The sequence below is a fragment of the Columba livia genome, chromosome 9, assembly GCF_036013475.1.
Source record: "Columba livia isolate bColLiv1 breed racing homer chromosome 9, bColLiv1.pat.W.v2, whole genome shotgun sequence".
Lineage (NCBI taxonomy): Eukaryota > Metazoa > Chordata > Aves > Columbiformes > Columbidae > Columba > Columba livia.
In genome coordinates, this window is record NC_088610.1 from 20,253,333 (window position 1) to 20,280,989 (window position 27,657).

The 27,657-nt window shown below is 49.5% G+C and overlaps 1 protein-coding gene and 1 long non-coding RNA gene across 3 annotated transcripts; both read right to left on the minus strand.

The window, feature by feature from the left end:
• Positions 1-2,023: 2,023 nt before the first annotated feature.
• STK25 (serine/threonine kinase 25) lies at positions 2,024-22,663 on the minus strand. Of its 2 annotated transcripts, none has more exons than XM_065074222.1 (12): positions 22,486-22,663; positions 21,566-21,692; positions 14,725-14,955; positions 13,489-13,545; positions 12,043-12,151; positions 10,654-10,811; positions 10,210-10,395; positions 9,861-10,006; positions 8,876-8,990; positions 8,523-8,594; positions 5,029-5,165; positions 2,024-4,087 (listed from the first exon to the last, which is right to left on the minus strand). In XM_065074222.1, exons 2-12 carry the CDS (start codon positions 21,614-21,616, stop codon positions 4,048-4,050), a joined length of 1,302 nt encoding a protein of 433 aa, XP_064930294.1. In that variant the 5' UTR covers positions 21,617-21,692; positions 22,486-22,663; the 3' UTR covers positions 2,024-4,047. The 2 variants fall into 2 exon arrangements, with proteins under 2 accessions (XP_064930294.1, XP_064930293.1); XM_065074221.1 differs by having other exon boundaries at positions 22,482-22,663.
• Positions 22,664-23,422: 759 nt separating this feature from the next.
• Positions 23,423-27,015, minus strand: LOC135580256 (uncharacterized). The gene is made up of 3 exons (XR_010474752.1): positions 26,110-27,015; positions 24,095-24,864; positions 23,423-23,981 (listed from the first exon to the last, which is right to left on the minus strand). It is a non-coding gene; the product is annotated as an uncharacterized LOC135580256 (long non-coding RNA).
• Between the last annotated feature and the right edge of the window lie 642 nt (positions 27,016-27,657).

Genomic DNA, 27,657 nt, shown 5'->3' on the forward strand with positions numbered 1-27,657 from the left:
AAATTTGTGCAGCCAAGGCTCAATTAGAATTGAAGCTGCCAGTACTGTGAGGGACAATACAAAAGGCTTTTTAAAAATTCGTTGATGGCAAAAGGCAAACTAGAAATAACATATTGGCCCATTACTCGATGACCGTGGTTACCTTATTAACACAGACAAAGCTGAGACATTTAATGCTTTCTTCACCTCGGTCTTCAACACCGACAATGAGCTTGAGGGCCCCCATGCCCTGGGTTAGAAAACCACGGCTGCGAGAACAATACACTCCCAATCAATCCGGAATTCGTATGAGATTTGCTGCTCCGGCATGAGCCCTGCAGGGCGGTGGGGCCTGATGCTTTATCAGGGATGCTTAGAGAGCTGGCTGGTGTCCTACTGAGACCCCTCTGTGATTTTTCAGCACTGCTGGGAATCTGGAGAAATCCCAATGACTGGAGGCTGGCAAATGTTGTCCCAATCTACAAAGAAGAACAACTGGGATGACTTGAACTCAGAACGTGAGGGATTGCTTAGTAAGTTTGCTGGCACAAAATCAGGGGGAGCTGTCGACAGGAAGGCAGAGAGGCCCTGCAGAGGGGTCTGGGCAAACTGGAGACCTGGGACACAGCAACCCTGGCTGTACAGACAGACTGGGGACGAGACGCTGGAGAGCAGCTCTGCAGAGGGGTCTGAGGAGGCCACGAAGCCATCGAAGGGTTTGGAGGGGAAGCCGTGTGAGCAGCGGCTGGAACCCCTGGGTTTGTTCAGCTGGAGCAGAGCAGACTGAGCGCAGAGCTCATGGGCTGCAGGTTCCTCAGCAGGAGCAGGAGGGGCAGGGTGAGCTCTGCTCTGTGACAGTGACAGAGCCCAGGGAATGGCAGGAGATGTGCCAGGGAGGGGCAGTGGGACACGAGGAAAAGGTTCTTCACCCAGAGGTGCTGGACGCTGAACAGGCTCCCCAGGGAGGTGTCACGGCCCCAACCTGACAGTGTTCAAGAAGAGACTGGACAACGTCCTCAGACACACGGGGTGACCTGTGGGGTTGTCATTGCAGGGACAGGAGCTGGACTCAATTCTCACATGGAGAACAGCAAGCTCAAGTATCTCTGCATTTAGATTTCAGGAGCATAGGCTATAAAAGCCAGAAACATCACTATTCCTGGCAAAACCTGCCTGCCTCTCCCCTTGGCACACTTTCCAACTGCTGAGGATTTTGGCGGCACATCAGTTCTGTGACATACCCTGCAGGATTTTTACTCTACCAGAATCTGCAGGAGTGTTCTTTTTGTCTTTGCTACAATCATGAGCAGTTTCCTTAACAGGAGCACAAGGAAAGAACAGACACTTGGTCCTAATCGTTAGTTTCTTGCTAGCAGGACATTAAGGGAGAGACGAACCCACGCTTTTGGTGCCTCAGGGCTTCACATCCCTTGTCTCATGTCAAAAAGCCATCGTTTCTGGTGAACGCCACCAGTTCTCCCTGCATCCCACTTACAAGAGCAGCTCCTGTTACACCAGATTAATTCACGTCCCTCTTTCAAAGCGGCTTTATCTCTGTGAACTGTCACTGGCACCACGGACACTCCTCCCGCACAGGTGCAGGCGGATCGGTGCTTGTGTGCAGCGAAGTTAAACACGCTGGGGGGAGCGTTTAAAGAGCTGGGGGAGAGCGAATTGTCACCCCCCATGGGCTGTTGAGGAGAGGTGACATTGAACTAAATTTGCCAAAAAAAGCACACAAGTATGTTTGTCAGTCTCTCCTTTTGGCTCTTGGGAGGAAACAGCTGAGGCAGTACTGCCCGGCTTCAGTGCAGACCCAAGCCCAACCTTCACCTTGTGTTTCTGCTTGGGCAAGGACAGGCACAGGTGAGGTTTTAAACACAGGCTTAAAATGCCTTTCCCCACACAGGATTTAAGGGGTCTGGCTCACAGGTCCCTGTCAGACGCACAGGAGGCAGAAGGTGCATGGAAAGACCAGGAAGAATCCAAAGTGCAGCTTGAACAAAACCTTTTTCCCTAATAAAACCAAGTTACACCAACCGCATTTGTTTTGTTACTTTATTGAAAGTGGCAGATCCCTTGCAACGGTTTTAAAAACTAAAACCACTGTTGCTTTGAATACTGGACAAAGTTTGTGGGAATTGTTTCCTTTAAAAAGTTGACTCATTACACTGCAGTGCATGTGAGTACTAATACAAGGTACCTTATTGACACAATTTGCTACCGTCACGAACAGCAACTTCAAAAGCAGCAGGAGCCCTTCAGCCGCCTGTGCCGGCTGCAGCCTCCGCCTTCCCCCGGACGTTCCTGTCTGCACCTCAACCCTTCTCCTGCCGAGAGGCAATGGGTTTGTTCTGCTCCTCATGACCGCAGGCTCCGGACGGCTCTCGCAGCAGATCCAACAGCAGCTCCTCTTCTCTGCTGGAGATGTTCGCGGAGCGGACGAGCCTGGATTTATCCATCGGAGAGGAAGAGCAAGGGAGGCCGCCAGCTGGAGCGAACACCGCGCGCTGCGAGGAGGGGACGTGAGCTCTTTCTGAGCTGCTTTTAGCCCAGCACTTACAATCTGCAGGTCTGAATCAACGTACCAAAAACCAAGCCTTGTAACCAACCGAGTGGCCTGTCTTTTAAAAACCTGCTGAACAGCCGGAGCTTTTGTTCGGGGTGGCTTTGGGGCGAGCCCCAGCATCCACACAAACACCCAGGCACAAAGATCTGGCTCTCTAAGGTCTTGCTGACTTAACGGGAATATCTTTACAGTTAGAGAGCAGATCTCTGAGCAACCAACTACCATAAGTTATTTTCATAAGTCTATTTTTCTACACCTTTAAAGTACAGGTTTAAGCTCTGTGCATTTACCTGGATTAAAGATTTGCTTTATAAACTAGTATTGTACAGAAAGCAAAGCTGGTTGGGGATGGCTCTGCTGGAATACCTTGAGCAGCCAACACGGCAGCAAATGCTTTAACCTCTGCCAGCAAACACCAGCACGGCTTGTCAAGCCGAGCAGAGCCCCGGCTTCCACGAGCTGAGATCCCAGACTGAAAGAAGAGCTGGAAAGAAACAGCAGAGAAGAAGGGGAAGGAGCCTGGGTCAGCTTTTGCGACCCAGCACCCACAGCGCAGGGACACCGTCACTGCCAGCCGCCCATTCAGACCTTTCTGCAGAGGGCTCTCGCCTCAAGAACTGCTACACGACGCTGATCTGCCCGTGGAACTGAAGCCCCGTCAGCACCTTCGCCTGGTGTGGTTTTTTAATCCTGCAACATCTGGGCACGCGCTGTGGGGCACGTACTCAGCTTAGAGACCCCGACTGCCAAACCTGCGTATCCAGTCGCTTCAGCTGCAGAAAGCAGCAGCAAAGGAACTCCACCAGCTCCCAAAACAGCCGCAACCCCTTTGCCTTCCAGTCCCTGGAGACACAAGGCAAGTTCTGCTGTGGCCTGAATTAGATGAACCAAGGCCTAATAGAGAATGATGTCCCAGCCCCACAAAAAGAACAGTCAGCAAACCCCAAACCTGTCCTGTGAAACCACAAGCAGCAGTGTGGGCTGCTCCACTCGAAAGCTTCTTGTTGCTAGTGTGTGAAGGGGTTGGATCGGTCCTCCAGAACAACGAGAGAGCTGCTCTAACGTGTGGAGAGCTCAACCGCACCTGCGCTCGCACACAACTGCTCACAAACGCTTCTTTAGGAAGGGCGGGAGGCCAGACCCATCAGACTTGCCTTTGAAACATCTCTCAGTGGAAGAGTCTCCCTCTTTTCCAGCAGCCAGGCATTGACCAATAACAAGCTGTGAATCAAACCAAGCCAAAATGGATACATCCATAGGGTAACAATTAAAAACTGCATTGATTACATGGTAAAAACAATTAGACCACCCATCTCGGGTTCTGCAAAAGGTCTAAATTGTACTTGCGTTGCAAACCCCACCCTGGGTTATCATGGAAACACGTATAACATGAAGGCTCTGAAATGTTCTGGAGTCCGTAACACAACGTTACATCCAACAGCAGATGGTGGTCGGGATTAGAGATGTTGTTCTCATGAAAGAGCGGCAGGGAACGGGTGTCAGCGGGCAGAGCTGAGGTGGTTCCGACTGTGTGAAAACCTGCAGGGAGGAACAAGGGGGGGAACCGGTCACACTGGTACGGCTGGACCTGTCAGTCCCGCTCCCACTACCAAACTTTCTAGATAAAGAAGCCTTGAAAGAAAAATCCAGTACTTGAGCAAAAAGCCAAGGCGGCACTTCACTCACGCCGTTAAGATTCAATTTTAGGCTAATAATAAATTTTGAGTGTAGTGCTTTGCAGTAAGAAATCACCCAGGGTCTCTGAGGTGTTGCAAGACTCCAAAAACCAGTCTCCTGCCCGATGCGCCGTCCAGCAGCGCTGTTTCCAGGCTGACCGAAGTGAACGACGCTGAAACAGCTGCACCCAGCACACATCTGTGAGCCCCTCGTGCTCAGAGGCTGCAGGCACCACCAGGACACTCTCTGTGACCTCTGTGCCTCAGCCAGAAGAGACAGGAGCATTCTGCTTCCAGCTTTAGGTGGTTATTTGATGAGGGTTCTAACCACTCCTTCACCGGTTTAGTAAGTAATTCACTTCAGGAAAGGGAGTTTCCTGCTCCCCGAGGCTGGGCAAGCAGAGTGACTGGCTGCGCATCGTGCTGTAAATCACATTTCTTGCCATGAAACGCTATTGCAGGAGCAATCCTGGTGACATTTTGCATAGTCCTTGCTACCTGGGCCACGGGACCAGCAGGATGTCATATACAGATATATGCAAGAGGAAGGTGAACAACAGCATCTTTCTGTGCTCTGCAGCGTTCATCTACACTACAAAAACCTGTTCAGTGTGAGAAGGGAGTTCTGAGGCAGGAAGAACTGCTTCTGTTACATGACAAGCAGTCCAAAGCAGTGATTTAGGGACTGTCAGGTCAGCTGTCATCACTATTCGCTTTTTGGGTGTCTTCAGTGCCAACCTTACGCAGCCACAGGGTAGGAGCGCGGCGCAGCTCCCCGCCAGCTCCGCCCCAGAGGACACTCACCTTTGTACCCGCTCCACCATGTGTGCGATCAGCTTGTCCGAGATGCCTGGGCAGGACTCCTCGGCCAGGCTGAACGCGTTCTCCAGCTCCTCCATGGCTCCCACGTTGCCCCCGGTCTGCTTGTGCTTGTCTTTCAGCTGCAACCCAGAAACAAGGCGTTAGTTCCCCACCTCCTTGCAGAAGGACAAGCAGTGCGGGACAGACGTGGAGTCCCTTTCAGTGGGACTGCACAAGGGTGCAGAATGACACCCACATTCTTCTTTAAAAAGACATGAACAAAGAAGAGATCTTTTTGTAGGTCAGGAAGACAGAATTCCAATATCTGGAGTTCAGAATTTCTTCCAGGTGCTAATAGCGATTCAAGTCCTTAACAAACAGGTCCTGGTGTACTCTTAAACAGCATAAATTATATTAGAAATGGATCAGCAGCCCCGAAAACCCAAAAGTAGTAAGAGAACAAAGAACTCCAGCTATATCTGAACCAGTGTTGTCACCTTTGCTGCTAACAACAGCAGCCAGGCACACACAAAGGCTTGCTGACAGGCAGGGCAGAAAATACCGTAACACCAGGAGTTAGTTACCACCACTTCTAATAACCACAAAAACGTCTGAGTTGCTTTTAGTGGCTGGAAGGCCAAGGGAGACTACAGCCACGCTACAGATCCGGAGCCACTCGGCCTCAATCGCTCCTCCCCGAGAAAGAGCTTTTCCCGTGGGAGCAGGGAATGGAACCACGCTCCAGGACCTCCACGGGCAGCATCTGACCCGGATGAAAAGTCTCTGCTCGCATCTATCACGGTCAGCACACCCCGAGCCAGCCACGAGTCGACCTGCACATGGTTCCAATTGGAACTAGCTAAACCTCTGGCGTTAAGGAGCTCCTGACAGGCCACGGATGCTGAGCCTGAATGATCTCTCATTGAAAACACCCAGTCTCATCCTCTGCAGCATTTCCCCAACTCCTTCACACAATCAGCTGGTGTGACAGCCCCTTCCTGACCGTGCCTCATTACACAGTGAGCTGAACACAAATCAAACCTTTTTGTTGAACTGGCAGTGTCTGCCAGCTAACCACTGTCCAGTTCAATTAAGCTCTGTTAGGCTGTGCTGATTAAAGGGCTTTACATAAGCCTCAGAGTTGTTTGCCTGCAGTCCTGGGATCAGCCTTTCCTGTTGCTGGAGCTCACCTTTTCTCCATGGTGCAAATAGCAGGACAATGAGAATGCCAGTCCCCAGCTGGAGCCGTCCCTGTGCTCCATGCCCTCCGCTGGACACAAAAAGAGCTGCTGCCTCTTCAGTGGGGTAATTGCTGCCTAAGGCAAAGCTGTGGGAGCAACTCGCACACACCTCTGCTCAGCCAGAAGTGGCCGGGGGCATGGAGGGCAACTCAGTTACACATCAAGGACACAGATTTCTTAGGCCAAAAATAGTTGTGATGCTAAAGCCAAGGATTTTATTTGATGTCTACCTGATCAAGGACTGCCTGCCCCAGAGCAGAATGCAACACAGGGTCCGTTGAGCAGCTAAGCTGCCGGTTTCTGATCAGCCTTTGATGCCGAGCCCTGACCTTTAGTTGGCCTGGCAGCCTGTGGTGTGAGCAGTCTGTGTGATCTGCTGCTTTCCAAGGCAGAGTAACTTTCTGGGGAGCAGCAGGGGGCCGAGAGCAGCACTGCACACAGCCTGCAGCGCGGCTTCTATCCACTGCCCGGCCCTCTCCTCCCTGCCCCTGAGGGGGCAGACACATTTCCAGCTTCACAGTTGCCCACCTCTCTGTTAACGACCCACCATGGGTCACTTTCAGTATTAACATCCAATAATACACACACAGGCAAGGCATATAAAAGATTATGAACAGCATCTCTGTAAGATTTCAACTCAAAAAGCCTACGAGGCACTAATGCGATGGTGAGAAGGAAAAAGTCTGCTGTTGGTAGGAAACTCACACTGAAAAGAACAACAAGTGTGACCAGCAGTGGAGCAGATTTCCTTCCAGGCCCCTGCTACTGCACACAGAATGCAGGTTATTTCACAGACTGCCCAGAACCTTTCCCGCACCTGATTTTACTGCGTGGGATCAGCGGAGAAGTCTAATCAAAGGAAAGGAAGACCAGCAAATCTGGGGCAAGGGAGTCAAACTAGCGGAAATGAAAGGCCCAGGAAGCCTCTTCCCGCCTGGAACTGGCGCAGGGAGTTGGAAATGAGAAGCATGAAGATGTGCTCATTGGTTTGAGAACTCACAGCTCTGAGAATCCCCTCCCCTAGAAGGCTCCTACAGAGAAAGGACTGAGAACCAGATGTCAGTGATTACGCTGCACGGACAAACTGCCTGCATCAGGAACCAACAATGTTTTTACCCATTTTTATCTCATAGGTCTTCGTCTACAAGACCCAGACCATCTGCCCTACGCCCTGACCTCTGGAAGTCAAGTCCAGTGGAGTAGAGAAGAGGCCAGTTAGCTAAACTCTCAATTTCCAAAGCGGTGCTGTCTCAAGAGTATTGCATGCCTGCTTTTCAGAACAAGCTCTGCTTCCTGCCCTGCAGCAAACTCTCTTTCTACATAGCACTAAACCTGAGGAAAGAAATTTAAGTCCAGAGACTATGCCTGAAAAAGCACAGCTCTCTGCTGGACCATTCCTGGAACAGCATCGCAACTGAGAAAAGAGCAACTCATCAGGAGCAGAAAAAGGGCTGCTGTCTGGGTTAGCTATTTCTTCTGAAGCAGAACCTCCTTTCCTACACTCCTACTGGAAACAGCAACTGAACTGTGTAGCCAGTCATCCCCTTATGATTATCATCCTCTTCTCCTCCCTTTTAAAACATCACCCAGCTGGAAAAACAATTCAGCTCTCTGCTGATACAGACACTACCCCATCACTAATGGTAGCTTCTACGGCAACTCCACATCCCCACCCAGAACACAAGGCAGGGAAACAGGGTGGATTTTCCAAACCATTTTCTGTGTCTCTCTTCCACAGGCCATGCAGTAGGTCACTCCTTGGCATGCCAGCAATAGCAGGCATGCACAAATTAAGAAGGTGGCCTAACAACGGGCAAAGCCAGCTCCTGTTTAAATCCACCCACGTTCCCCTCAGCAACTTTGCTGTGGGCAGCAGCACCCAGCGTGGGGACAGGGAACAAGCACAGCCACAGCAAACTCCAATTCCTGCCCGCCCTGACATGAGCTGCACGTCAGCCAGGGACATGAGAGGCCAGAGCTGCCGCTGATAAGAAACGGGTTCTCTTGGGTCTTGTCCTCGCCAGCAGACACCACAGTAATGCAATGCTGCTAGGAACACACTCGTATTGGAGAGGACACTCAGGGACATATTCACTTTGCTAACACAGGGTATACACCTTTGAACAGATGCACAACCCCTTAACCCCACTACATACCTTACCCCACCTCCCTTCTCCAAATCCTTCCCAGTTGCCTACCCATATCAGGTATCTCTTCATCTCCAGCCACCACAGACACCAAGAAGGTTCTACTCACCTCCCCAAACACTGGGTGAACAAGCGTGGAGAGACACTGTGACCGTGGTTGCCTCTTGATGGGCTCAGTAGGCTAGAAAGCAACATGAAAAATGTTACAAGCACAGGCCAAGGCTCCCAGGGCACACAGACTGCAAAGCCTTCAGTAAATCTGCAGCACCTCCGTGGCAGTCCCCCAGCACGCCTCAGGAAAGGCACAGACCGCGGTACCCTGGAAGAGGCAACTCTGGGCCACTAGCCCTTGATAGCAGACTAAAGTAAATTTTAGAGCACAAGCGGCTGGTAGCTTCCACGAGACCCTCAAAAGCTTGTGTTAGTTCAGTCCACTTATGAAGGCACTGATGGCAAACAGACCTTCTGGGAACCATGAAGAGCCATTCCTTTGTGCAGCTTGCTTAAGGAGTTGGGGCGAATCGTTGGTGGGAATGTCCAGATTGGACCTTGGTCTCCATCTTCTGTGTCCACATCACTGCAAATGAAAAGGCGATGGTCAAGACAAAGCCCCAGCTCCACACACAGCGTGTTTTACCCGCGCATTCCCACAGCCACAAGCTCTCCCTCCCAACTGCCATATCACCGCAGGGCTCCGGGCGTTTCCCTGTCCCAGAAAAAATCCTAAAGAGAAACCAGTACAGCACCACAGAGATCTAAGCCAAGTACTACAGCGTATTTCCAAATCACCACAGCTACCTTTCTGCTCTAGCCAGCATAAGGACAGTTTCAAGCAGTAGTTAAATTTAGGAGAACTTCAAGACAATCCAAGCTCACAATTTGAGGGGCCAGGCTTAGATGTTGCAAGCCAGCTTCCCAGAGTCCTTGGTCACTTGAGTCACTGCCACTACAGGTGAAGAGAAGCTCTGTGACACCAGCCAGGCAACGAAGCGCCCTGTCCTCACCCAAGGAACATATCCTCCCCACCAGTAGCAAAGCTACAAAAACTACAAATACACAAACACACACAGCTGTTGCAACAGCTACTAACGCCTGTAGCTCTTTGGAAAGTTGATGTGTTTAACTAAATGTGCACCAAGAGCCTTGTTTTACTAGTTATGCACAGTCTAGATGTTTCTTGTTAGTACTTCTGATTCCTTACACTCAGCAAAGAGGCTGCGCTGGTTAAGGCTAGAACAGAGTACCGGGTCCCAGCACACAGGAGGTCACAGGCACACTCTTCAGTCGCTTGCTCCCACAAGCAGACACTCAGAGGGCTCCCTGAGCTTCCACAAGATCCCCAGCGCAGGCAGGGAAAAGCTCAAAAGGACCCAAGCTGCTCGCAGTGGGCTGTCCCAGGGCGTGCAGCATACAGCAGGGACACCCCACGCACAGAACACGTACGTACATATCTGAATCGCCAGAGCTGGAATCTTCTCCATGGCCCTCTGACTTCCAGCGCTTGAATCGATCTATCAGCTCCATTAGGAATGAGGTTTTCTTGGTGTAGCGTGTGATGAACTTGTGCTTTAGCAACTCTTTAGCTGTTGGCCTCTGGAGCAAATAAGGAAAGCATGCAATATGTCACCATCTCTGTACATGAACCATGCAAGCGTACTGACTTCAATTCTTGCCAGACTTGCCCGCCCTTTCCACAAGCTCAGTACTTTTTTCTCCTCAGGAGCCTTGCACCAAAAGCTCTACCTGCTAAACGAATCTTTGCCCTCTGCAATTCAGAGGGGGACAGCAATACTCACAAATCTAGGATCCTTATTGAGGCAGGCTTCCACAAACTCCTTGAAGGGCTTGCTGTGGTGACCCTCAAGTGTTGGAGGGTTATTTTTGGGGATCAGGAAGAGAACCCTCATAGGATGCAAGTCAGAATTTGGAGGCTCTCCCTTTGCTAGTTCAATGGCTGTAATTCCGAGGGACCAGATGTCTGCCTGAAAGAAGAGCAAGAACAGTGACAGCACAGAGCAGCAAGGAGCAATCTGCAACATGGAAGCATGCAGCTTTAGCACAGCTGAAGGGCTGATCACATAAAATTAGATATGGTGTTTCACATCTCATAGGCAAACGTCTCCAACAGACCCTGAACTGTAACAGGAAAACATCATTCTTGCAACAAACAGCACTTACAATCCCTATATAAACCCTAGCATTATCTCTCACACACAGTAGCAACCCTGCTCCCAGCTCACCTTGAAGTCGTAAGCAGACTGTTTGATGACCTCTGGTGCCATCCAGAATGGAGTCCCAACAAAGGTGTTTCTCTTGATTTGCGTGTCCGTCAACTGTCCAGCCACCCCAAAGTCAGCCAGTTTGACATCTCCTTGTTCCGAAAGTAGCACATTGGCAGCTGTTCATGCAAATAAGCATTAAGGCCACTGGTTTCTGAATCATCTCCAGCCCACACAAAACTGAATACTGAGAACAGACATCCCGTGGCATCCGCCTTTGCCCCAGAGAAAACCCTCAGCTGGGATTTCCAGCCTCAGACTCATTCTCGTGCTCTGACCTCTGCTGTGTAACATGGAGCAAGTTCATATGCCTGGCCAGATCAGAAGGGGAATATTTCTAGGGTAGGAGCAAGGAGTAGATGTGAAGGGCCACACAGTCCACTACATGTGATTCATGGCCGCACAAAGAAGAGAGGGTAACGTGGCCCAAGACACCTCAAATGGTCTCAATTTTTTTTCAGAGCAGCATTCAGCACAGGTTAAATAGAAGACGTTTCTAAATAGCTCACAAGTCCTGGTCTTGTACTGATTCCCACAGTGGCATTGTTCAGTTTTTGGGATGCTTGTTTTTTTGTTTGGGTTTGTTTGGCAGGACTTTTCATTCCAAGAGAGACTCTACCTACAAACTTTCAGCACTTCCCTATTCTGCTGGTGGCCAACAGTCCTGCACAGCCTGCAGCACTAGAAACCTGGTGTCTCACATACGCAATGGAATCTTTTCTACCCATCTCCCTGCATGAGGTTTCTCTGCTTTGCTTGTTCCCCCTTCCTGCAGAGGGTCAGAGCAGTTGGCCACGTCTCCGCAGCACCATCCCCTCATCCTCCCCCGTCCTTTGATGCTCCATGCTCTTCGGGAGGCAGATGCCAGGTCTCCCTACACTGCACACAGCCAATGACAATAAAAATCAGGCGCAGGATAAGCTGAGACAAGCTGCCCTGATTTTCTAGGGCTGTGAACCCTGTGTGAGGACAGCTCACCTTCATGGTAAGTTACAACCTCGATAACCAGCACACACGGGCCTTGAGGTCCAGCACTAAAGCAAATATCCAGACATAACTGAGAGTCAGCTAACATCTGAGCGTGCCCTTCGCCGACTCCTTTGCTTTAGCCCCCTGCCTGTCCAAACTACAAATATCAGAAAAGAGCTACAGATCCCTACTGTTACTTTAAACTCTAAAGACGTGAAAAACATGAGTTGTAGTAGACTGACAAGCATCAGATTTAGAAACAAGCAACCCAGCACTAACAAACAGCCTTTGAAACCTCTCATATTATTGCTGTATAATACTTCTGAATCTTATGGTAGTAACTTCTCTTACAAGAAAGAGAGCCCAGCTATCCACTCTTACCTTTGATGTCCCTGTGGATCTTCCTCTCAGAGTGTAGATAATCCAAACCCTTTAGGATTTCTCTCAGGATAGTAGCTATGTAAGTCTCCTCAAGGGGTCCCGGCTTCAGCTGATAAAGGGCAGAAAGATGATTTTTAAGGAGGGTGACTGATGCCTTGGATTTTCCAGTCTCTCAGTTTGTTACTTGGGAATCTGGGCCCAACAGGTCATACTCCGCAGGAAACACCTATTACACTCCGCAAGCAGAATGCTGGACATTGCACCTGGTAACACTAAATGGAAAACTTTCAGGGGATTTTCTGTTAGTTTATTAAAGGCTTCCCCAGCAAACAGCAGGATGCTCATCTCTCGCTTTGGCTTGGAAATACAGTGGTGAACAGAACATCTGAGCAGATTCTCTTGTGCAAGTCTCTGCTAGCATGCAAGAACTGAACTTCTCTTACAAGAAAGAGAGCCCAGCTATCCACTCTTACCTTTGATGTGACAGAGCACTGGAACAGGCTGCCCAGGGAGGTTGTGGAGTCTCCTTCTCTGGAGACATTCAAAACCCGCCTGGACATGTTCCTGTGCGACCTCACCTAGGCGTTCCTGCTCCAGCAGGGGGATTGGACTAGATGATCTTTTGAGGTCCCTTCCAATCCCAAACATGATACTGTGATACTGTGTGAATTTTAGCCACTGAAATAGCCCGGAGACAACTTCTTCCCTCTGGCTGCGGAGTATTGTGTTAAAGCTCTTCTCCTTTCAATCCCTTCCCAAAGCAAGCTCAGCCTTCACAGTGCAGTAACTGAGGTTCTGACACTGAGTTCTGCTGCTGACAGCCTCCCACACACGCTTCCTCCAGGTCAGTGCAGGCTCGGCAGCTTTCACTATACGACCTTAGTTACTGCTCTGAAAAAACAGGCTTTATTATCCTAAGGAGAAAAGCAAAATTCTGTGACAGAATACAGCACAGCAGAACTTTACCCATATATTTATTCTGCATTTGCATTCCCTCAAAATCTGGAGTAAGTTGTTAGATGCAATTTGTATTATCAAACACCCGAGAATCCTGATTGTAGACCGGTTCCCTGCTGAGCTTGATGCCACGCAAGCACTAAACAATATCACAAACTCTTTGCAGGCACAGAGCTTTGATTAGGGGAAATGTGGATTTCCACTGCTCAAAACCAACTGGTTGCTGTCACGCATCAATTCACTGGCTCTTCCCATTGTAAAGCAGCAGAGCGTGCTAGAGAGGAGTGCTTTGACAGCTGAGCTCCGTGCAAACATTCCCTCTGTCCTAGGACACACAACAGCAGCTTGTCTGTCCTGCAGTGCCTACCCTTCCAGCACAGGGCTGTCAAAAAGATGGTATGTGGCAAGTGAGTGTCTGGCTTAAGGACATTTCACAAACTAAGGTTCCAGCCAACATTTTTCATGGTTCAGAGCTCACCACGTACTTACCAAATCCAGGGCTGAACCTCCTCCTAGATACTCCATGATTATCCACAGCTTAGTGCCCTGCAAGCAAGAGCACAATCAAGAACAAAGACACTAGTAAAAGCAGGGAGAAAAGTGAAACACTCCAGAGGCAGCAAGACACACGAGTAGTCCTGTACGCAGTCCAAGAGAGGCTGCACACCACAGCTCTCAGAAGCTTATGGAGGGAGCTCCCAGCTCTCTCTTTCCTGCTGACACAGCATTGTAACAGCACACCTGCCGCCAGTACATTTCTCTCTCTTGGTCTGCAGTTTTATCTGAGCAAGCTTAGTGCCCCTATAGGCACCAAACTACACAGCCCACAGATATATGCATATTCTCAGGTTGGAGACATTTAACTTCACTCCATCAGATCTAGCACATCTCATTCTTGACAATGACAGGGGAGCTTTGGAGTCTTTGATCTCATTAACACAACTGCCAGCTTGAAGGGCATGATAAACAAGACACTCTTGTACTCCTCAAGAGAAGAGATTTCCAGACTGAGATTCACAGTGTCCTGGTAGGAGATCAGAAGCAGATCCATGCAATAGCTTGCATTATGGCATTATGGCCTTCGAAAAATACGTAAGGAATAATCGGGATCCAAAGAGGTCAGGAACTGTTTGCTACAGACCCAGTGTTACATGCACCTCCAGCAGCCGTCGTGCAGAGGCTGCTTCTGGTCATCACTACTCGTGGCTTGCATAGGGGACTCCTAAACATCATCTCAATGGCAGCAGTATCAGCCCTCCCACAAAGACTCGGGTCCTGTTCTCATCAGTTCTGACAAAATTATGATCACAACATCACGAAGTACATTTTCAAACTCCTCTTTTTTCCAGAGGCATAAAGCCCTCAGCGGTACTACCTTAAAACTGTGGCATTTTGGGAAAGTATTCCACAAACTTCCTTTCAAGAATGGTCAAACTGAGGAGAGATCAGCATCTTCAACAAAAAATTTTCTCTCCAGTGAAGTGCCCTCCTCTTGGGACCACACTGTACCAGGCACCTCATTTCCATGTGCTTGGTGAGTGTCTAAAAGCCCAGCTTCCTGTTAAGGCCACAGAAGGGCAGTGAGCAGAGCCACTGCTGCTCCTGCTGCCACTCGCAGCTCGGGCACCTTTCAGCGCTGTGTACCACCACCAGCTGCAGCACCCACGGAGATGCCGACCCCATTCCCAAACTGCTGGCAAGAGAGTTGCCATGGCTTTGTCCTACCTTCAAGTAGGAGCCATAGTACCGGGTGATGTAGGGACTATCACACTGGCTGAGCACTGTAATCTCCTGCTGAATGTCCTCAATTTCATCCTCAGCCTCCTCCAGGTCAATGATCTTGATAGCAACTACTTCCTTGGTGCGGTTGTCGATCCCTTTATACACTTCACCAAACGATCCTTTGCCAATCCTCTCCAGCTTGGTGAACAGCTCCTCAGGATCCACCCTGGAGTGCTACACCAGAAAGCAGAGATGAGAAAAATACACTAAGTCTCACAGCATCTGCGGAGCACCAAAAATACCCACCTGCACAGCACATCCCCCTACCTGCGCATCTACTGCAGCATTTAATTCACCCAAAACTCACATATCCTAAAGGGTCTCCATGTGCTGAGAAACTTAACACAGAACATATGCAAGATGGGAAGACCTGAAGAAGTCTTTTACACGGGCTTTCTGCCCCCGCAGATAGTAGTGAGGGAGGAATGGGAGAGAAACCCAGAAGAAGAAAATCATCAAGAATCTCTACGGAATGTGGCAGCTCCTTTGGGACAGGAGTGCTCAACTGCGGGCACTAAACTTGCTGCATGAGCAAGCACTTGCTCACGCTTGAACAGAAGGGCAGGCATGGTGTACCAGAACCAGCCTTCTTTGGAAGATCTGGATGAGAAAATGGGCACCAGCAAGAGGCCATCAGAAGTTCACACGGATGCTTCCCTAGTCTGCCTTCCTGCACTCAAAGACTGGAATGATCTGAAAGATTTTCACCCTTCCCTACTTGTTTGGAGAGTGAAATACTCCGGTAATACAAACACCAGTTCATGTCAGCCACTTCTCTGCTGCAGCCTGACGGAAACCCAGCACAGCTCTCTTCAGATGTTTGCAGAAGGAGCCTTGTGTTTTTTGGAAGGTCAGCAGCACAGAGATCAGGAACCCACCCGAACCAGAGAAGACAGAAGAGCTGAATGGACACCCCACCTGCTTTCCTGGAACAGCCTCTCCTTTGGCTGGCATGCCCAGATGCAAAAGCAAATATTGTTAGATAAGCACATCAACTGGGAAGACACTAACACGATCATCATCCGAGAAATACTGAGTCTTCAGAGTAACTCTTTATTAAGATGAGTATGGCCAAGAAAAGGGAGAAATTAAAATTATTGAGTTCATTCTGCCCAGCTGCAGGCCAGGAGGTCTTGCTCTGCTTCATGCTACTAAAAGGCTCCTTGTGCTTAGTTTCTCTGACTTTTAAAAAAATCAGTCTAGTTTAAAAAAAAATAAATAAATCTGGAAAATATGGCCCGACCTAGAGGAAGCAGCCAAGCTGTTACAGTGAGGTTCACACACCCAGAACCACCTGGTCTCACCTCCAATACATCACCCAGAGGGACCACTCCCTTGCAGGGGCCTTGAGCTGGCAGGGATTTATCCGAGAACAGGGCAGCTGCATTTTTCCATCTAATACCGGTTCTAGCAGCAGGCCATCACTGCTTAATGATTAAGCCAGCCAGTCATTACAGGTTGTTTGCCCTCTGTGCCCAGGGCACTGCTGTACGGAGTTAAGCCAGGCCCAGAGTGAGCTTTACAGTCACAGAATCACAGCCCAAGATACAGAAGGATAAGCAAATATCCTTGTGCATCCATGGCAACACCCAAACAGGCTGTACTTCAACAAATGCACTGGAAACAGACTGGAGGGGATACGCAGAGATGAAAGGAACTGGAGATACATACCAGGCACACTGGAAAGGAAGAGGATTTGAGCTTGAGAAATGCCATGAGACAAGGAGAACGATGCCTGCAGCACAGGGAGGTCTTGCTACTCCAGAAGCAGTGTCCACCTCTTGACCAACTAACAGGAAGGGGCAGCAAGCTGGCTCTGCTGTTCCCCTGCACAGCGACCTACCGCCCCTTAAAATGCCACTCGCCACTCCAGCCGCTCCACACACCATAGGAAGGGAGAAAAAGAGGATCGTCTCCTAGAAGCACTTGGCTCAGCTGGTAAAGGAAACGCTATCCACGTGAATTCTGCAGGGAAGCAACCCTGCAAGAAAAGCTTCCTCCACTCCCACGTAAGCATTTTTTTCACGAGAAATGGCAAGGTGTAAGCTACTGCTCCCCTCCTCAGCCTGGCATGGCACATCAAAGAATCAGGACTCATTCTTCAAGAACAGGACATCAAACAGAAGCGCACTGGCTACTGCAGGCAGCTTTTTACCTATCAGACTCTGCAATCACAGACAGCTTTGTGAACAAGCTTCCATACCTTGATGTCAGATTATCCCATTTTCTGTGGAAAAAAGAAGCTCATGTAGGGATGGTGAGGGAGACAAACCTTCCTGATGAGCACATGGAAACTTTGCCCAAGGGACTCAGGAAAATAATACAACTCTGTTGAGCAGAAGAGACAGGCCTACTACCTTAGGCTGGAACATGAAACTTCTTTTGTAGGTACTTGATTTTCCTTCCCAGTACATGTCACTTCAAAACTGATCTAGAAATGCTTCAGAGCTCTCAGGTGCAAGGGCAAGAGTCTGACTTCATGGAGGGCCTGAGGATGTTTGCCAAGTTGCCAAAATCACACAAATCATACCCAGCAACAGGCAGAACCTAGTAAGCAAGTATGAAACAAAGTGGTAGAGAGTCATTCCAGCCACGGCTCCAGTCTGCCGGACGCCTGCCGCAGACCAGAGGCTGCTAAAAAATCTCTTCACTTGCTGCAAACACGGAGGAGGAAACAGGCCCGTCCTTGATTCAAGCAAGCCAGTGCCTGCCCAGTGGAACACCTTGTGAACTGCCACTGAGGGCACCGCAGAACACACTGTGAGCTGGCACCTTCGTGCAAGCAATCCTGAACTCCCATGACAGACGAGGACAGATAAAATTATGCCAGTCTGCAGGACATCTGCTCTGAAGCTCTTGTCCATCAAAAGAGTCCTGTCGGAGCTGCCACATAGTAACTCACTGCTGATGAGCAGATGTTCCAATTCATGGGCAAAGAAGCCTCAGCACTCAGCAGAATAAATGCCGTTCTGGCAGGAGAATGCATTCTGTGTAGCCTGACTCTCCCTTACCCCAATAAATCGGCATCCGTAGAGCACTGCAAGGAGGGGCGTAACACGCAGGATCTGCCCCTTTTCTAAATACAAACTGCTCTCACTGCCACTCATTAGAGAATTATTCTGGAAATGCACAGCTATGAACACACCTGAAAAACTTCATTAGTACAAAGTAACGGCAGCCAGCTGAAATTCTTTACACCTGCATAAATCAGCACAGGTGTCCCAAAGAATCATTTTGGTTGGAAGAGCCCCTCAGGATCATAGACTCCAAGCATTCCCCCACCCCTGGCACTGCCCCATGTCCTGAGAACCTCATGTCCGTCTGTCCAACCCTCCAGGGATGGTGACTCCAGCACTGCCCTGGGCAGCCTGTTCCAATGCCCCACAGCCCTTTGGGGAAGAAATTGTTCCCCACATCCAACCTCAACCTCCCCTGGTGCAACTTGAGGCCATTTCCTCTGGTCCTGGTGTTTGTTACTTGGGAGAAGAGGCCAGCACCTTCCACACCACAACAAGAAGAAGGGTTGTTGCGATAGGACAAGTTTTAAACTAAAGGAGGGAGGTTCAGGCTGGACATGAGGAAGAAATTGTTGGCCCTGAGGGTGGTGAGAGCCTGGCCCAGGTTGGCCAGAGAGGTGGTGGATGAACCATCCCTGGAGACATCCCAGGCCAGGCTGGACGGGGCTCTGAGCCACCTGAGCTGGTGAAGATGTCCCTGCTCATGGCAGGGGTGGCATTGGGGGAGCTGGGGAGGTCCCATCAACCCAAACTATTCTAGGATTCTATGACGCTTATCAGCAACTGTCAACTTTGCAACTGCTCGCCAGCTTGGGATCTTTCCATCTTCTTCCACATTCACAGAACCCACCAGAGGTGCAAAACGGAGCTCCAGGACAGAGTGTGAAGAGCTACTGCTCCTTGTTCTACTACAACACGTAAAGCCTTTAAGGGACGGTCACCTCACATTTTACTTGACTGAATGTCAGCTACACGGCAGTTCTGGAGCAAAAAGCCTCGTGCTGTTTCTCCCCTATGAGAGCAGTCAGACACCAGAGACGGCTCAGTCAGGCATGAACAGTGCAGAAAGTGCTATCTTGGTTCTACGTGCAGGAAGGGGAGGCAAAAAAAGGGATGAGGACAATCTACTAGCAACGTACTCTGCTTCTGCCCCCCAGGATTTAATCTCACACCCCAAGAAAGGAGGATGTTCTGTCATGACAGGTGTGGGGGCATTTGTCATCACAATTAATGATGCCATGTTTTAAAACAGAGCAACTCGCTGCAGACATCAGGAATTAAGAATTGCAGTGTGTTATGAGACAAGTCTGGCAGCAACACCAGCTGCTCCATGGGGAAAGAAATGGTTTGGCAGCTCTGCCACCTCCAGCTAGAGACCTGATAGCCACAGCCTGTGAGAGGAGACTAGAGAAGGAAGGTAAATATCTACCCTCATTTCAAAGCTGTTAGCTGGAAAGATAAGCTGCATATTGGGAACAGAAGCAAATACCCTTTGAACCAGCTCAAGGTCTTCTCTCTGGGCTGTGGCTGGCTGGAACTCGCTCTCAAAAGAGTCACATTCAGCATCATGAGCAAGAGTCACTCCTGCATCTGCTGCATGGAACACGGAGAGGTGCTTAAACCCTTTTGGAAATGAGAGTTCCTCAGTCTGAAGCAGTCAGCATCAGAATCACTGTTCTATGTGGCAGAAGTTTGTAACAGAAAAAGACTGTCAAGGTCTCAATACTTTAAGAGCTGAAGCGGACTGGGAGTTTGGCATCCAACAAAGGTTTATATGGAACTACAGCAGCATTTAGTGCTACTTCTGACTAGAGCACTTTCCAACCAGCCAAACAAACACCATTTTCCTCTGCCAAACACAGTGGAAGGAGGAAGTTGGTTTTAAAAAACCTCAGCTACTGACCTTCTTTCCTCCACTGGCTCCTCTCCTCCCCAACTTCCCATCCATTATTACCCACATTGCACGCTACACACTCATCTCTGGGCCACCACCAAAGATACCTGCAGCAGGCACTGTGTTCTCTTGGGGGAAATCAGCTTTGTACCTGAAAACATTTGAAAGCTTCCCTGTCTACAGGAAATCTGTGCAGAGCTCTTTTCGACTGCTAAACCTGAGACAGTTTTCAACTTCTGTAGTGTAGACAAGAGGGAAATTTGTGTTCAACCCTTTGAAGAACACCAATTTGTCTGAGACTCCCAACTGGCTTCACAGATAGTATTCTTTTGCTTCAAACAAGGGAAGTGTTACATAGCCAGAGAACCTGAACGCCTCCTTCAAGGTCACATAAGGAACAACAAAACTAGAAACAGAGCTCAGGTCAGAGCTTTAAACACTGCAAATACACCATCTAGCAGAGAGAGCTCCCAACAGAGAGCAGAGGCCCACTGTGTGCCATGTACAAAGGGCAGCCAAGAAAAGAGAGAGACAGCTACTGGAGGCAGGGAAACAGAGGTAAAGCAGCTGGGGGATTTGCCCAGGGTAATCCTGCGTGTTAGCAACAGAACTGGGAGGCAAAGCCAAGTCCAGCACCTCTCAATTTTCACAGTGCCTCCCACCACTCCCCAGCCTCTGGTGAACAGAACTGCAGGCCAGTTCCTCCTGCTCTTCCAGCAAGCCCCAGTTGCAAAGGCTACAAGGTCCCAGCAAGGATTCCCGAAGAAAGGACAACACAGGCTGCTTTCCTATTCCAGGTTCAGACTGAGAGTCATGGGATGACAGAACCTGAGAATGCCCTACATCTGCATAATAAATTCTGAGATGAGACCACCAGAACTCTGATTAGCTTAATTAGTGAATGTTGGGTACAAAAAAGCTTCAGAGCAACCTCTGCTGTAGCTACAGAACTTAGTTCTCAGCCCTAACCAGACAGTATCCTTTCCTATTCCTTTCATTTCCCTCCCTGTACCATGACTCACTCAAGCACTATATTTGCATTTAATTCCATACACACTGCAGGGAAACAGTTTATGTGAAAGACAGCATGCAAACTAAGATGCATTGCAAATCACTTCTAAATCAGAAAAGGCTTGGTGAAAGCATCATCTCGAACCACTAAGGCTTTTAGTATTATAATTCTACACCTAGGAGCAGAACAGAAAAATGCCAAAAATTCTCACAAAACATGGTTTAACAAGACGTACATTCAGAATTGACATCTGCCAATAATAAAACACACCCCACAACCAAATTCAGAAGAAAGAAGATTCAAGCCAATACTATTAATGTGGTTTAGCTTCTAGTCCCAAGCCATGACATCATCCTTCCACATTCCTCTTATGAAAATGTCATCACAACAACAGGATTTAACCGCATCCACTGAGGCTCACATCTCTCTCAGAATGGTTAAACATTCAGTACCAAATATCACTACCTTCTATGCATTAAGGTTACAAGCAACCTGAGGCTACTGCTATGAACACTCCAGTAAGGTATGTCTCGCACAGCCTGCACACACAGCTTTTCTGTTCTCATTTCTAGACTTCCCCCTCCCAAAAACAGAGAACAAATTATTCCGGTCTCCCTAAGAAGAGCAAAGTTAACCTCAGAGAAAGGTGGCACACCGGGCGAAGAATTCCCTTTCTATTTGGCTGGCAACCTAAAGCTGTCAGTCCAACGCCACCACGGACTAAGACAAAAATCAATTGGCTAACAGGACTAAGCCAAGACGTGTGAAAGAGAGATAAAGAGTGGCAAAATGTGATTTTTCTGGGGGTGTTATGTTTGTTCTTGATACAAGAGTTTAAAACAGATGTTAATCACCACTTACCTGGCTGGCAAATTCTCTCAAGTGAGCCATGCCTACGGGATGGTCAGACATCCGCTTTGGCAAAACCAGGGAGGGTTGGGATGTCGTAGCACAGCGGGAAAGCAATGCTTTCTCATCCACCGGTCAACTGCGACAAGCAAGAACACAACAGCTCTGACTCAAGGTTCTTGGAGCCGGGCTCATTCCCCAAAAGAGCTACTTGCATCGTTTTTCAACTCGATTTGCAGTTCTCCTTGAACCTCAGCCCATTTTAAGTATGCCAGCCCCTCCTTGCAGACCCCATTTCTCAATTCTTTCCAGACATGCTTTCCAGATGTATCAAGAAACCCACTTTAATGATGTATACTGACAGAGCCTCAGGCACCATCACCTCAGCTTGCTCCCAGTATTACAGTTGTCTCTCAAGCACCATCTCCTCGTCACCATCCCCAGTGTTATCCTGACATCCCCTTCCTCCTCGTGCTCCCCAGCAATCCTCTGAGGGTTCCCCTCTGCTCCCCAGTACATCCACTTGCAGAGCTCAGTTCCCAGCACCCTTCCTCCTCCTCCTCCCCAGGGAACCCCAACCCTACCCCACCCCCGGGTACACCCGCCAGTGCTCCCCGGTTCTGCCCCGGGCCCTGTGCTCCTCAGCAACCCTCTCCACGGGGCTCCGCAGCCAAAGAGCCCCGACCCAGCACAGTCCCCTCAGGTCCTCTCCAGGGCTCCCCCACCTCCCCACAGCCCCCTCAGTGTCCCCCTGCCACGGTGCCCCACGGCCGCCCCCCGGCCCCGCTCTGCCACCCCACCTCACGGACCCCCGCCCCACCACGGCCTCCTCGGAGCGCCCCACGCCAGCCCCCTCCTCAGGGCCCCTCAGGCGGATCCCCGCCCCGCACGGCCCCTGGGGCCCTCCCGGTCCCGGGCGCCGCCGCACCTACGGCGAACGGTCCCCGCCGTTAGGGCGGCGCGGTGCCATGCCGGGCCCTGGCGCACGGAGCCGCCGCCGAGCCCGCTGCCGCTCCGGGCTGCCCTGAGACACCGAGCTCGGGGCGGGAGCGCCGGGAGCGGGGTGGGGAGGGCCGGGCCGCGCCGGGCCGGGCGCAACAACACGGCGCGGTGGGGGACGCGGGCCGGGAGAAGCCGCGCCGTGCTGCCTGCCGGGAGCTGTAGTTCCCGCGCAATGCCGAAGGGCGGCGGGGCTGCCCCTGCGGACTACAGGGCCCAGCAGGCGGCGCGACAGGACGCGGCGGGAGGGGAGGGCGCGGCGCCCGCGCGGGGGCTGCTGGGACGGGGAGTCCTCCGGCGCTGGCGGCAGGGACTACCCATCCCAGCGGCCCCCGCGGCGCGGGCGGGGCCCCGGTGCCCGCGGCTGGGGGCGGGGCGGGGCCACCGGGTCCTCCGGGCCCGCCCGCCAGCGGGGGCCCGTGCGGCCGGGGCTCAGCCGGCAGCCCGCGGTGTCCCCGGGCCGCCCCGGCCTCAGCCCGCCGTCCCCGTGAGGAGCCGGGAGCCCCTCAGCGGCACGTGTCTCACTGAAGAGAAGCCGCCCAGTTAATGTGCGCTGTGGTACAAGCTGCAAAACACGCACCCGTCAATAACCAACCGACGTGACCAATGCTTCCTGACCACCCGCAAAACGAGGGGATATTTCTCAAGCTTTAGATCCTTCCACACGACAAGAGGGACACAGGAGGTTAAGTGACATGTCGTTTAGCATCACAGAATCCCAGAATGTCAGGGGCTGGAAGGGCCTGGAAAGCTCATCCAGTGCAATCCCCCCATGGAGCAGGAACACCCAGATGAGGTTTGAATCAGAGCTTTTAGTTCATATTTAACTAATAATTAATAGATGTAAGTAAGAAATGCAACAATTACAAATAACACAAACAATTATTTCTTAGTATTGACTTATGTCAAAATTTTCAAAAATTGTAACACGTATGTAATAATTATGTGAATATAAGCAACGCAAGAGCATCCAGTGTTTGGAGCACTAATGGAGGATGATCCCCGGTGCTGATAAAATAAAGAATGATGCTTAACAGTATAATTGACTCTGCTGTTAAGTTTATTTCTCCGTTTCACCAGGGTGGGCTTTGCAAGGTTGGTTTGTTCTCTGCATTAATTTTGTTCTCCGCATTAAATGTCAGTGACCAATTCACGTTTTTAAACAACAACAAAATAGTTCTCAGCAGCCCAGTTTCCAGTCAGCTCTAGCGCCAGGCTTGACATTTCTTCCCCACAGCCGACAAAACCAACACAACTTTTTCCCCAGCTCTGGTGTGTCTGCCGGCACACAAATTGTTCTTCATCGGCTGCTGCTTCTGGTGATGAATTTGTGCTGCTTTTGTGAAGGCTGTGGCAAGAGGGAGAGCCCTGAGAGGGCTGGGCCACGGCAGCAGCCCCTGGTTCTCTGCCCCCACCAAACCACCTGGTACTTGAGTGAAAACATCAGTTAGAGACTGGTATCAAATACCCCTGTAATGAGATAATACCTTAGTGTTTAAATGAACTGTATCTCGGCTGGAAGGTTTTCAACAAAGGGCTTACCTGTTGGATCCCTGGGTTGCTTGAGGTTTGGGGTTATACCTGCAGGACCAGTCTTCTAGCCCCACAGACGCATCTCATAAACATCCCTATTCCAACGTCACAGCTCGGCTTAGGAGGTCCAGGAGCACGTGGAGGAATCGAAGCTTCCTTGTGAAGGGGAAAAGGCAGGAGAAGGGAGTTCTGCTCCAGCAGGGGCCGAGGCCTGAGCGCTTCCCTCTTGGTACCACACAAGCCACTTCGGAGCGGGGACGTCGTGAGTCCCTGTGTTTGTTACCCGGGAATAGTTCCACCCTGACAGCCCAGCTCTCATGAATTTAACGACATAATTTCTTTCTTGGCATCAGGCAAAACTCTCACAAAAAGTACTTATGTTAATTAATGTGCCAAGTCTGACCACATTCCAAAAAGCTGCCTCGCTAAACTCACTCATAGATTTTAGGGTTGGTTGTGCAGTGTCAGGATAACTGTATGGAGCTGCTAACAACTGCAGGGAGGAGCAGCAATTAACTTGTTTTGTCAGCTTAATTTATGTAAGTCTTTAATAAGGGCGATTAGCATGTGGGATTAGCATTGCAGACCCATCTTAAAAGGAATTGCAAATGCTGACCAGCTGTTTTAGAGCTGGCCCAGAAGCACAGAAGACTGAGGGGGGGTTTCAAGTGTAGGCTGGTGTTCCCCCTCATGTGGGACCTGTGGGCCACCTACCTCATAACAACAGGGTCCATGGATGGGCAGGAACAATTGTGTGGGAATTGTCCTCTGGTCACCACCTACAAGAAACCACATACAGGTCAGTACCTGGTCAATTTGGTTTGGACAAGTTGTATATATATATATGTATATATATATAGTGCTGGAGGTGATTGCTCTGGCGTAAGGCAGTTATTTCTGTGACTTTCTTGTGTGAGGAGAGGATTTAGTAATCTTAGTGTGCTCAGAAGAGTGCAAACCCAAATTGCTGACCATGGAGAAGCAGACTTCCCTGGCTTCTCTGTGGCTGCCATGGCATGTTTGTGTCATCCCCACCTCCATTTGATTCCCAAAATCCAGGAAAAGAACACAGAAGTGTCTCCTTATGCTCCCTGCTCCTCATATTCAGTTAGTGCTGTATTTCTACTAGTCGAGCCCTTTCTCTTTTTTTTTTTTTTTATTTTAACATTAGCCATTGTGGTTACAGAACTATCATCATACAAGTTGTGTATATGTATATATCTAGTTGTTGCTTCAGCATCCAGAAACTTCTTGCGCTAACAGCTGGACCTTCAAAGAAAGAAACCCGGTCCCTGCCTCCAGGAGACCTATGCTTAAAAAGAGCCAGCGAAGCAAGTGCAAAAGAGGAAATATTTCAGTTGGAGGAACGCAGCAGAGGATTCATGACACGTTCCCAGGCCCACAAAGTGTCTGTCACTTGCTGTTCGGGGTTGAAGCTTTCCCGACTCCAGCTGCGCTGGGAGCCGCAAGGCAGCTTGAGCAGCGAGCCGGCCGCACCGCACTCCTCTTCTTCTGTGCCGGTCCCAACGCTGCTGTTAGTCTTTTCCTCCATAGCAGGGTTAGTAAGTTCTTACCTTTTGCTTCCCAAAATTGTAGGAACACCATGTTTGGGGAGTTTCTGCTCCTTTTCACACACAGATTAAAACTGGTCGAAAACTGAGCAGGGAAGAGTCACATACGTACCCGTGTGGGTGCGTGTTAGCTGTGTGTGCTGTATGGCTGCCCAAGCCTGGAGGCTGTGGGGAAATAAAGCCAAACCCCAAAGGTATCTGTCTATGTTGTTGGGGTTTCTTCTCACAAAAGATAAGGAATAAATTATTAATTATTATTTTAAAGGGGATAAGCTGATTTAGTTGATTTTTTTTTCTTCTCCATGTTCTAGTTTTGCTTATTTTTTTTTTGTTAAAGCAGAAATATAAACCTAAAGAATGAAAAATAGATTAAAACTGGTGACAAAAAAAGAAGTAGTACTTAAAGAAGTCTTCTGCTCACCTCCACCATGTGCCCCCCCCCCCCAACCTCACCTCGGTTCTGAAAGCCGCTTAAAGAAAAGAGGTGCTGCGGTCCCCGTCCCCCAGTCAAGCGCTGCCTGGCAGTGGAACCTGCTCTGTGCCTGTCCACAGAACAGGAGCCTTTGTCAGAGATGAGCTAAAAGTAATTATTTCATAAAATTGTTATATTCTGCTGGCAGTGTGGCACGAACGCTGCTTGAGATAACACATGTAATTCTCTTGTGGAAGAGAAATCTTAGCGGAGATGTTTACAGCTCAATAAGCTGAGACACCTGGCTGTGTTTCAGCGAAGTCCAGAGAAGAAGGTGAATAGTTGTTAAAGAAACTTTGGCTGATGTGTTCTTAAATGTTCCACCGAAGCGACACAGCTTTGACGTTTTGCCAGGCAGCGTTGAGCCCATCACAGCCTGCTCTCCCGCTGCTCATTGAGCCCATCACACCGGCTCCTGCCGCCTGCTCTCCTGCTGCTTTTGAGAACAAGAAACTCTTCAGTGAGACAGCTCAAAGTCACTTCCTCACCTGAAGGAAAAGTGCTGCAGTTGTATTACTTTATCCCCACCTGTTGTGGACTTACCTGGGGGATATGTGTTCCAAAGTGTGATAAGAGATCCTAAGGAGGATGATCCGGAGCCCAGAATGCTGGTCTGTAGACAGGATCTGCAGGCTTGCCAGGGGCTGTAGCTGTTTATGGCCAAAACAAACCATGAGGAAAGGACCTCAGGAGCTCTTGCTCTACGTTTTACCTGCTCTGGCTTATGGGACTCTTCCAAGGAAGTGTCTGTTCATGGTTGCTTCAGATTTTTCTTTATGAATTACCCAACACACCCAGATTTACACCGTTCAGTTCATCTTGAGAAACCTGTTGCAGCACCGCTGTCAGAGAGCGGCATGGTGTGAATGGAAATATTTGGAACTCCTTGTGGGTTGAGATTACGCAGCCTAATTTCTCATGGCTTTATCTTATAAATGCTGCTATGTGCATAGTTCTGTTATCTGTTCTAGTCTTACTGAAGTTTTAAAAATTATGGTAAAGCTGAATTTAGGCTGCAACTCAACTGTATACTGATCCGGTTACATGAGTTGGAATTTAAGGAATTTTGACAGATCATATTTACTCATTAGTCTAGAAATAGCTTTTGAATTATTAGTCTGTGAAAGTGAGAAGTATGGCTGTGTTGTGCTCTCTGAAGCTCAGTTTCACTTTGCTGTGGCTCAATATTTTGCTGCTTTTGTTCCAAAATATAAAGAGAATGAGGTAAGAAAATAGAGCAGTGTGTGCGTTTTTAAGTCTGGTGGCTCTAACTTTTGGATAGCATGACTGTCTAAAAATTGAAGCCAGTTGCCTATACTTTGTTTATCCACGCTATTGAAAAGAAATCATTAGGAAGTTAAGGCAGTATCTGAGAACTTCTGAGTCATGTCATTTGGAACCCTCCAAGTTTGATGAACAACTGGTTTCTTATTCTCTCCTTTAAGTCTTTTAGGTGAAGCAAACTGTTGTAGGACTTAAGAAATATCTAGAAAAGTTGTTTTGATTTGAGTGTCTGTTTGTTTGCCTTA

Excerpts from the sequence above, each read along its gene's own strand:
- STK25 (XM_065074222.1), bottom strand. The coding sequence starts at position 21,616 with ATGTCTGACCATCCCGTAGGCATGGCTCACTTGAGAGAATTTGCCAGC. Across the intron at positions 10,812-12,042 it reads GATCCACAGGGACATCAAAG|CTGCCAATGTGCTACTTTCG; the intron begins GTAAGAGTGGAT and ends TTGCATGAACAG. Across the intron at positions 10,396-10,653 it reads AGTCTGCTTACGACTTCAAG|GCAGACATCTGGTCCCTCGG; the intron begins GTGAGCTGGGAG and ends CTCTTCTTTCAG.